Genomic DNA, 11,770 nt, shown 5'->3' with positions numbered 1-11,770 from the left:
ATGTGACTGATTACATTTGTTGTATACAAAGCATGCAAACAGAGTAGAAAAAAAAAAAACTAAACGTGTTTTGAAACGTCTTCATCACAGAAGTTTCATTTTAAAAAGAAGAAAGAAAGATTGGAATAAAGGAGGCGGTATATGGAGTTATCAGCTCACTCATAATACAACCATAGCAATTTGAGAAGAAAACTACAAGACTTTTTAACTATTTGGTTCCAGAAGGCTACCTGATATATATCCCTCTATAAATTTTAATTGATATTTTCACAAGCTTCAAATATTAGCTTATAAAGGGACGATATTAGGGGAAGGTAATATTCACCCTCTTCTTAATACTCTATTACCACTTTTAAAAAACAACAAACAATGAAAATCTATTCCATAAATACATTCATATCCATAGTATTTAAATATTTTATAAATCTAATAACAAAGTAATATTTTTTTACCCATATGGTGAAACTATTCCCCATGCTTAAATTACATGATTATATATGTTATACATTCTGAAATAAAAACTAAACTCCTCAGATATAAATTTTTAAACATTTAGTTTTCATTTCCTTTAAAGAATAAAGATTTAAACTTTTCATTTTGATTCTATGCTTTTGTATTTTCATCTTTTAAAGTATGACCATAATAAACCTCATACTTGTGGTAATCAAGATCGAGGCTAACACATGCTCAGTATGTTCCCAAACTGTATTCTTGGTTAAAATTTTTACTCTTCTTGTCCAGTCAAGAGATATCATAGTTGGGAAGTAAGATAAAAATAAAAAATTCAGTAGTCATAGAAATCTATGACACAGGAAACCAGAGTCTAGTTGAATAGAAAGTTTTCCCAAGTTGACCAAACATGTAGCATATAGATTAAACTGAAGTACTTCATAGTAATTTTGGGGAATAATCCTACCTTGCACACTTATCTTTTCCCCACCACTTATATATTATACTTATGTACTTGGACTACCAAGAAGTGAGTCTCACTACTGTGTTAGAGTACATAATATAGTGTCCAGCTTCAAGTTAGATCTTCAGGAATCTTCCTGCCCCAAGCATTCTAGGAAAGATGCTGATGAATCATCTGTGGAAATAGCATGCCATGAGTAATCTAAATATAAAAAGCAATTTGAATAGGTAAAGATAAAACAAAACAAGATACCTTCTGGAGAAGTGATTTCATTCTTTCTAGGAATTCTTGAGGTGGTTTTTTCTCATAAAAATCACATGAATGGCATGTCTAGAAATCAGTGAAAAAGTAACATTCTCCTTGTAAAAGTTTTTCCTGCTTAACAAAATATTCACTTAAAGTTTTTTTTTTTCCATGAAAGACAGAATTGTATTCATTGAACAACATTTGGAAAAGTACATAAAATTGTTCTGTGAGTAACAATGGGAAAACTCCTTGTAATCTCACCCCAGAGATACTACAATACTTTAATATGCATCCTTCCAGTGTTTTGATTTTTAATTTTATTTTCACTTATTTACACTAGTTAGTAATTTGTTTTGTTTTTAGTTAATTATCACACGAATTTCCTACATGTTAAGTATTCTTTAAAAATATGATGTATAATAGAAGCCTTGTAATCCAACATAAAATGGAATTGTTACTGTTTTTGGACACATGTTCCTTCACTTTTCACCTTTGAATACAATACTGCAAAGAACACATCTATAAATAATTTTTCATATGCATTTTAGTTTATTTTGAAAATACATAGAAGCAGGATAATGAAATTAAGGGGATAAAATTTTTAAGGCATTTGTACTATGTTGTAAAAAGTTTTACCTCCTTTTACCTGGAGCATTTTTATTTTGGGATTATTTTTTAAATTCTAATTGGAAAACAGGATTTCCTTATTTTTACTGGGGTTTATGTGATTACTAGGAAGATTAAGTAATTTTTCATGTGTGTAGGCTGGTTACATTTATTTATTTCTTCCTTCACTTCTTAATTTCTTGGTTTATGGGCTTTATTTATTTATTTATTTTTTTGGTACCAGGGATTGAACTCGGGTCTTTGAGCTTACAAGGCAGGCCACCAAATCACTGAGCTAAATCCCCGGCCCTATGGGTTTTATTCTTATTCCTGTAGGTTTACCAAACACTAGGCCATTGCTTGATACTTAGCACTGAATATTAATCTTAATGTGTAGTGAAAACATCTGGTTGAAAGATAACAGATAAATTCTAGTTCTTATTCTGACAGTTAACTATTTTCTGGGACTTGGGCCAAGTCACTTCTTTAGTAGGACTCAAAGCTGATTAAAGGGATAGTTCTGAGTTCAATGCCAACAATGCCATTTCATGAGTCTTTGATTTGTGGTTTGAAAGCCATGCTCAACTCCTTTCTTTATGAAGAAAAGTTTTAAAGGGTGTTTTTCACATGGTAACCTGGCCATGCAATCAAAGGACGAATCATCTTGATAATGTCATTAAGGTTTCATTTGAATCACATGTTGAGTTTCTTAGAGGAGGGAGAACTGATAAAAATTAGAGTAACTTTATGTGATTTCCATGGTTTTGATTAATGTTTAAATTACTCGTGTTCTTGAGTATCAGCATTGCTCATGAGTTGGCAAAAGAGATAAAAAGAAGGACTCTGGTCCCCCAAATGGGATATTGAAATTTCCCAGGCAAGAAATTGGGTGTACTTATTTATTTAAATTCCATACTGATTCTGCTATTGTCCAAAACAATAATATTCTTTAAGAGAAGAAAACAGTTTGAGATTTATCTTGGTCTCTTACAGGCTTTTATCTTGTCCAAAAACTAGAAGATAGCACCTATTAATAAGAATACAAGTAGGGCTGGGGATTTAGCTCAGTGGCACCACAGCTGCCTCACAAGTACAAGGACCTGAGTTCAATCCCCAGCACAAAAAAAAAAAAAAAAAAAAAGAATGCAAGTTATATGTGATCATATATGTAATAAGAAGGAAATATTTCTTAACTTTTAAATTACAATTGGATTATCTTCCTAATAACCTCTCACTTTGGGAAGTAAATTAACATATATATTCCAGCTATTATTAGGAAATAATAATAATAATAAATAATTTGCTGGCAGTTGAGTTTCAAGTACTGGGAAAGAGGAGTTCCCATTTCTCAAAATCTACCATTTATGACAAGGTGTAACTGTTTGGGAAGGCACTGGAGGCTCTGGCTAAAACTGTATGTGTGTGTGCATGCATGTGTTGTACTATAATAGCTATATTACATTATAGTTAATACATATAAAATATGTGATAAATGACAATCTTACTTGTCTGTGTTTCTGTCTTCTCCCTGTCTTTGAGAGAGGTAGTTTCCTCTTCAATTGTTTAATTAATACATTGATTATCTTTTCATTGCCTCCTGTTTTTGCCGACTTGAGTTCAGCCTTCTGAAAACATGAAAAAGCTGAGTGCTCACAGTGTTCCTGAAAAAGAAATAAGTTGTATGCATGTGAGTAAAAGTTATTAAAAAAGTTAAAATGATCTTCCTGATTATCTGTGTTGACCTCTATTAAGTGTTTTGGATCATATTATTTCAACAGAAGAGTGAGGTCTGATTTCACCTCCACTTAATCTTTGGCCAAAAGAAATGGAGGAGCCTGCATGAAAATTTCCTCTTGTCTTAGGGAAGAAGGGACATTTGTTTTCCTGTGCTGCAAAAATGAGGGAAGAGAGTGTTAATTTTCACAGTTCTTTACTGCTAGTGCTCTACGAGAACCATTTTGATGTCTGGGTGGTAGGTATGGCCTTTGTGTTTTATAAGGGACAGTTAATTTGGTTTAAGAACAGCCACTTTATTTATTCATTTGTTGATGGGTATCCAGGCTTTTTCCATAGTTTAGCTATTGTGAATCACACTGCTACAAATATAGCTGTTCAAGAATCACTATAGTGCAATGACTTGAACTCTTTCAGGAAAAATATCCAGGAGAGGTATAACTGGGTCCAACAAAATTTCTATTTTAAGTTCTTTGAGGGTATTAACTAAAACAATAAAGAAAGATGAATTCAAGTAGGAAAATGGATAGATCTTGAGACCATTATTTTGAATGAGACTCAGGTTATATATCACATGGTTTCTTTTGAATCCAAAATATATATAAATTAAAGAATAAAATAATAGAAATAGAAAGGTAGTTTTTGGAAATGAGGAAAGTGATCAGAGGAAGGAAGGAGGAGGGAAGGTAGAAAAGAAAGGGAATAAAAATGCAAGTAGGAAAATGGATAGATCTTGAGACCATTATTTTGAATGAGACTCAGGTTATATATCACATGGTTTCTTTTGAATCCAAAATATATATAAATTAAAGAATAAAATAATAGAAATAGAAAGGTAGTTTTTGGAAATGAGGAAAGTGATCAGAGGAAGGAAGGAGGAGGGAAGGTAGAAAAGAAAGGGAATAAAAATGTGTAAGTTGCATTTTCTCTTTCAGCAAGTGCGTGTGTGGGTGTGTGTGTGTGTGTGTGTGGTTATTTCCCCTTGGAGTTGCTAAGTCTTCATTTCACTAACGGGCATAGAAGGCACTACCTTATAACCAGAAACCTCAGTCATTCCCAATCCTTGCAGTAGTAGTCCTACACATAATGTTACCTGAATCTTCTCATGGACAATCAGCTGAAAATAGCATCTAGCCTGATTTGCATTTTCCAACCCATATGCTTACCCAACATGAATGTTGATTAATAATGCATCTTTAAGACACAACCCATCAGGTGTGCTTTGCATATATAGCCACAAGCTGAGAACCAGTTATCTGCTTTTCCTTCTATCAGGGCAACTTGCCTTTCATAAGGGCAAGGTGCTGTCCTTTCCATATTTGCCAAAATGCTTATTTAATAGAAACTATTTATAAATGTTAATTTTAGCACTTTTTTTTCCTTGAAAACCACATGTTCATGTTTGTTGAAGTTTTTTTTCTTTTCTCTTCTTTTTGACCACAACCGGCTTAACTTACTGGAAAAAAATAATATTCATATTTAAAGAGGTAAATTTTCCAGCTGAAACTGAAAACACTAACTGCTTCATCCGTGATGATCTGAGAAACCAGCATTTCTCACAGAGGCCCATTATGCTGAGTTAACATTTTCATTTGTGTGCTGAAAGAAAATTAGGTTCCAGAGAAATAGAGGGGTCGTATGGAACAGACTTCTTTGAGACAATATTGCCAAGGAATGGTCAAGACAAGTGGCCAAAGCTTTTACACCAGACGCCTTTCTGAAAGTCCCTATGATGAGAAGAGAAAGACAGCTTCTAGTGCTACTCTTCCATGTTCACGTTAATAAAGGTGTTTTGCATAGTCCTGCAAGCAGCAGAGATATCTCTAGCAATGTGTGATCCAGGACAAATGACCACTGGATTTAATCTTAGATGCACATCAAAGGCAGCCCCAAAGAAGAAAAGAACTGGAAGAGCTATCCCTGCTCATTTCCTGAAGGGTATGTGAAGGATAGTGGACAGATTATCCAAGGCTCCAGCAGCCTTAGGCGCTGTCACTCAGAAGTGTACAGGATGGTCTAAGTATGTGAGCATCCAGTGCTTTCCTTCGCTATGCCTTGGTGACAGCAAACTCTGAGGGCAAGCTTTGTTTACTATATCCTTTAACACACAAGAGCATGAGTTTTTCTGGTACTGTGTTAGTTTTGCAAACTATAAGGAGCAGTGATGAGAAAATTAAAGGCCAAAGTGAAAAACTTCTCTCTTTAGCCAGAGAACAAGTCAATCACTGCTTTGGGGAGAAAAAAAGACATACTTGGCTCTGTTGTTTTACAATTGACTATTTGAAAATATTTGCCTCCTCAAAGCCTACTTATATATTTTTTTCTTTTGCAAAAAAAAACATTGCTGGGCTGGCGATTTAGCTCAGTGGTTCTGCTGCCTGTTTCGCAAGTGCAAGGTCCCAAGTTCAATCCCCAGTATCAAAAACAAAAACAAACAAAGAAACAAACAACAAAACATTGCCATTCCTAGTGGGAAAAATCTCACTAACTTGGTAGGATTACCACAATATCAGGGTTTCCCAGTAGTAGCACTATTGACATATTGGACTGGATCATTCTGCTGTCAGATCTGTGTTATGTGTTAAATGTTCAGATCTGTGAATATTTAGCAGCATCCCTGTTGTCTCACTACCAAATGCCAGTAGCATCTCCACCTCCATCCTTAACGGTGCAACCAAAAATTTCTTCAGCCAGTGTTCTCTGGTGTGCAAACTTAGCACCACTTAAGGACGACTGGTTATAAGATTAGAAGAGGAAAGAGGAGGTGGGGGAGAAGGGAGGGGAGAAGAAACAGCAAGGCCAGTTAGGGATCTTAGATAATCACTATATAAATGCAGCCTTTCAGTGGCTTTATTTTCATTAAACTTTTTAATCTTTTAAAGTCTGCTATAGATCTGGCTTTGATGCTTGCCCTGAAATACTTGATATAATGCTAATGTGGCCTTGACTATTTTCTTCCTGAGTTTGCCTACCTGTATACTTTAAAGATCTTAGTTATATGACTACTCACTTGTCTCATAGACCGTATTGCTTGATCAGATTATCAGACAGATACAGTATCTCTTAGACAAAATCCTCTTATGGTGATGTAACATAAAAAGTGTCTCTCGGTGAGAGATTACTAGAGGATGGGAAGTGTTTAGGGGGGAGGGGTATGTAAAAGAAGGGTGGATGGACGAGACCTATGTACCATGTATGCATATGGAAGCATCACAGTGAATCCCATAATTGTACAATTAGCATGTGTTGATAATAATAATAATATATATTAAAAGTGGTTACTGGAAAATTTAAACTTAAAAAAAACTTTTTCTTAATAAAATATATAAAAGGAGTTCTGTACCTATTGGGTCAAATCAAGTCAATGAAAATATTCATTTTCTATTTCTTATTTTGCAAGCTGTAGTCTGCAGCTAGGAAACCCTGGAAAGGACTCTAGCTACTTTAGATAAAGTTGGTTCACCATATTCTGGAAAATGTATGTTTTGACAGACATAAATGAAGAAATATTCTCACTTATTAGAAAAGGACTTCCAATAAGTTGAATGTGCTACTTTCATTTTAGATGCTGCTTGTTAGAAAAGAATCTAGTAACTAGGAGAGTGCTTAGGTTTAGAGCTAGAGAGTGAATTTTAGAGAAAAGCAATAGTTGTGACTCATTCACTTTCTAAGCTTTTACACATAGTCATTTACCATAATTGTTTTCTTTCCAATGTATCTTTATAAATCTCCCCCTTTGTAGTGTCCTAATTACTGGTAGCACTTTCATAGTTATCCTAATTTATGCAATTAAAGGTCTATGACAATGAAAACATTTCCCCATTGCATTTATTCTCTCAGAGTCCAAACCAGAAGATCAGATTGAAGTTACTGGGACAAAAGCTCAGCAGACATCACTCTTGAACTACACAACAGAACTCTTCTCCTTGGGACTTGAATTTAAACAGTTCAGGAGATGGAATGAATCCTTGAAAGTGATCCTTTCAAAAGACTTCAATGAAGGCCAAAGACAAGACTCACTGAGGACAAGGTATATAAGGATTGTACTCTAAAAGGGGGCTTTGATTTCTACACTACTATTTCTCCACCCTATTTCTTTTTTAGCTTGTCATTAAAAAGTTAATCTGTTCTTATGTGTTTCTATATTTCTTAAATAAGATTACCAAGAAGGCTCAAGAGCTTTCATGCCCAAGTACTTTATAATGTAACTAGCTTTTCCTTGCACCAAAACTAATCATAGTATAGATTTCTTTTCTAATTTTGTCATTCTGTCTTAATGCTACTTAAGAGAAGTCTTAAAGATGCTTGAAGATAAACATATATTTTATAAGGAATATAATATAGCATTTTATTATTTATTTTTCTGGTAATCTATGAATATTTAACAAAAATAGAAATAAATATTTTACTAATTATTTAACCTCCAAATTTATGGAAATTAAGTACAGTATATTCCTAAATAACCATCCTCAGGCCTTTCTTAGTGGATTTTAAAACATATTCAGTATACTTTCAGAAGTCATTTCATCAGGTCTTACCTTTACATCTTCTGGAGCTCTCAACAATACAGGATTCTAGAGCAAAAGAAAATTTGAGTTACTTTTATAAGTCAAAAGCCTTCTTTTACATTAATTGAAAAACACTACTTAAATTTTGTTGTAACAAGTATGATCTTACCAAGTCATTCACATATTTTTTCAGCTGATCAACAGTATCTATAAGCTGATTCATTCTAATCATGAGGTGATCTTGTCCTTGGGAGCTTGATTTATGGGCCACTGTCCCCAAGAAGATGACCATCAGACAGATAACTATCCTTTCCATGTTGCCAGAACTGGATCTCATGAGTGCCAAAAGTGGAGCAACACCTTGGTCTCCTTTGCACTTCAGTTTGACTGTGAGCAGATTGTCAGTACAGCTACCTATTTATTCATCCTACAAGGAGAAGCAAAGCCCTCCCATTGCAGCCTGGAAATCTTTGTAAAATGGATGAATGTGAGTAACTCTTTTTTCTTTTCCACTGGCTAGGTATACGTGTGCATGTGCTAATGCGTGGGGGCAGGGATTGATGGAGTCAACGAAATGTGCCCGATCTGCATCTTAGACAGGAAAAAGAGAGAAATGGGTGAATTCCAATTTTCGGCATGAATCAAGAAGTGTGTGTGTGATAAGCAGTAGATACTATAAGACCTTAAAAAGTAAACACAAACACTTTGATCTCTTTTTCTCTGTATGCCCTGGCATCTTACCTGTCCTCCCTGACAGTCATAAAAGCACTTCTCTGATGAGTAAAGTGGCAACAAGGACTTTTTCTTATGGTAATGACTATGTCTTTTGACTGAAATCATCCTATATTCCATCATAAATATAGGAGAGATTACCTTTTAGGAAATTTTAAATAAATGGGGTATTTTCCTAACTAGCAAGTATTTTAGATTTTTATCAGGCTTCAACAATTTGAAATAGAATTTGTTTTCAGTTATTCACCAGAGCATCTTTAAATAAAATTAATGTTGTCTTCTGGCATTTTATTTAACAATCTTATTTCTAAATATTATCATTTTATATTTTTATATTTTATATATAATATATTTTAGTGAACTCTATGAAAAATGTACCCCCCCAACCAGGATCTTACTGTATCTTCTTTAAAATAATCACATACAAATTACCTAATATCTATCTCTTCAGTATAATTCATCAGTTAAATGAAAAGTGCTAATACAACTCATTCATGTCTAAATTTTTAAAATTTTACAAACAACAAAATTAAAAGTGCCCATAAATTGTTCTTTTTCTCTTAGTGTCACTTATTTCTGTTAGATACTCTTTCCTCTGGGTATGAGCAACACATTTCTAACTGCATATATCGTAGGAGAAGGTAAAGGACTCAAAGTCTAGAAATGGTTGTATCTTGCTCCCTGTCTCCTGCTTCTCTTGTCCCTGAGACTGTTTGTCTATGTGAAATTTTCATAAAATAGTCTATCTAAAAACAGTATTGTACACTGATAGGTCTTACAAGAAATGTATTATATAGCCAAGCTAAATTGGAGCTTGGACTTGATTTGCTTGGAAGGTTAACTCTGGTCTTTTTATCATACAATTTCTACCCAAGAATATACAGATTTGCTGTGTGCAGTAGCACATGCCTGTAATCCCAACTACTCAGAAGCATGAAGCAGGAGGATTGTGATTTTAAGGTCAGCCTGGGAACTTAGCAAGACCCTGTCTTAAAATAAAAATTAATAATGATAATAATAATTTTAAAGGCTTGAGATGTAGCTCAGTGATACAGCACTTCCCAGCATGTGAAAGGTCCTAGGTTTAGTAACTTTACCCACCAAATTGAAAAAATAAAAGAATATACAGGTTGGGCCTTACATAATAGATGAGAATTTTATAATATGATCAAGAAGTCCTTACTATAATCATTGTGTTCTGTAGGGCTGGGTTCTCCATAAACTTACTAGTTGACATTGTCTAAGGAATGCCACTTGGCCTCTCAGCCTTGCCTGTAAGGTCCTGGTGCATGATTTTCTTATCTACCTAAATAGATACTCATCACCCCGAGTCACTAACCCCAGTGGTTAAGGGTTCAATTTCTACAGCAAAGTGCTTGGGTTCAAACCCAGACTTTTAACAATTAGTAGCATATGTGATGCTGAGTATGCTATTGCAAAGGAGACAGAATCTAATCACAGAGCTGAAATGAGTCTTCAATGAGACTTTCCTAGTAGAAGGCTAAGTACAGCACATGGTAGAATCCTAGGAGGTCTGCATGCTGGCTATGGATGATGGCGGAGAGAACAATTTATAGATCCATGGAAGGAAGAGTATGGGTAGGTCAGCGTTAAGCCAAAATACACGAGCATGGCTACAATGGTTTTCAAACAGGTGAAAGTCATATTGCCTACTTAGAATCACTGTTCATGGCCCTGAGTGCCTCCCTGTGACAATAGAAACCCCAATCCCTCCCTGAGACCTCCCAGCATTTCCTCAATCTGTCAATCAATATATCAAGGGTCTCCAGGGTTCTAAGACCTTTCTGAGAGTCAGGATTCCTACCCTTAGTGGCATGTCAGTTGTTAAACATTTTCAATATCACCCCTGGTATGAGAGACTGAATAATACTTCCCCATCCACTGTCCTAATTCCTGGAACCTAAGAGTTATCACTTTCTATGACAAAAGGTACTTTGCATATTGATGAAATTGAGATTCTTGAGACAGGGAAGAGCATCCTATATTTAGATAAGTCTGGGGTAATGACTGGATTCGTAAAAGGAAGGTAGGAAAGGCAAAGTGTAAAAAGGAGATGCGATGGCAGAAACAAGTTGGAGTGACGCAGGGGCCAAGCCACGGAATGCAAGTGGCCCCCAGAAGCTGGGAAAGTCAAGGGTTGAATTCTCCCCTAGAGCTCCTAAAAGGAATGTCCCTCACCCATACTTGGATTTAACCCTATCATAAAGCTTATTTTGGACTTTTGACAGTCAGAACTGCAAGTTTAGGTTGTGTTAAGCCAATGAGGGTGTGGTGGTTTGTTACAATAGTAAAGAAAGTAAAGTACTTGGATAAGGACTTTTCACTCTTGTGAAAAAGGCAGAAAAAGGAGAAAAGACAAAGGGTGATAAGTGTAGAACCAAAAAAAGCTGAAATTTTGTTGGGCTTTGGGAGGGTTCAGGCAGAGGGGGCAAGGACATGTAAAGAGAAGGAAGTGAGATTATGTGGCTGCCATGCGGTAGGGAACTTTAGGGATAGAAATGCTTGTGGATTTTCTGGGAAATGTGTTCCTCACCTGGAGAAGGCTTCAGTTCGGAGAGATATTGTGTTTCAAAGCTGAGGCTCAGTTTATCTTCATTTAATTTTTTGTCACTATGTCAAGATGGAGCTTAACCTAGGAGCTCTGAGGTTTAACTGAGTCACACAAGTAAAACAGATCATCCTTTTCTTAGAGATATTAACCCTGTTACTGCCTTTATAGCAGCACATCATTGTGGTGCTTTTTGCTCTTTACATTATAATCACTTTTATAAGCTAATACAATCAGTCTTGCTATAACACTTGTTCTGAAAAATGAGAATTTATCCTAATGGGAAGAATTTGAACATAAGAGTTCGGTGTTCACTTATGTGTGATTTTTGACTACGAGAAACTCTATGTGATTGCAAAAAACAGAATCTTCCTAAGCCGAGCTGTGTAAGAACATACAAATGCACACACACACACACACACCTCAGAGACTCACCAGCAGCATTAATTCAATGTGTGTCAC

The 11,770-nt window shown here is 35.2% G+C and overlaps 1 protein-coding gene across 1 annotated transcript; it reads right to left on the bottom strand.

Moving 5' to 3' along the window:
* Window positions 1-1,063: 1,063 nt before the first annotated feature.
* On the bottom strand, window positions 1,064-8,344 carry Il21 (interleukin 21). The gene is made up of 5 exons (XM_010611143.1): window positions 8,177-8,344; window positions 8,038-8,073; window positions 3,271-3,426; window positions 1,166-1,243; window positions 1,064-1,087 (listed from the first exon to the last, which is right to left on the bottom strand). The coding sequence occupies exons 1-5, from the start codon at window positions 8,342-8,344 to the stop codon at window positions 1,064-1,066; spliced, it is 462 nt and encodes a 153-aa protein (XP_010609445.1).
* Between the last annotated feature and the right edge of the window lie 3,426 nt (window positions 8,345-11,770).

This window comes from Fukomys damarensis, unplaced genomic scaffold (genome assembly GCF_012274545.1).
Source record: "Fukomys damarensis isolate Sample0158 unplaced genomic scaffold, DMR_v1.0_HiC HiC_scaffold_38, whole genome shotgun sequence".
Lineage (NCBI taxonomy): Eukaryota > Metazoa > Chordata > Mammalia > Rodentia > Bathyergidae > Fukomys > Fukomys damarensis.
The sequence above is the reverse complement of the archived record's forward strand: the minus strand, read 5'-3'. Positions and strand labels throughout refer to the sequence as shown.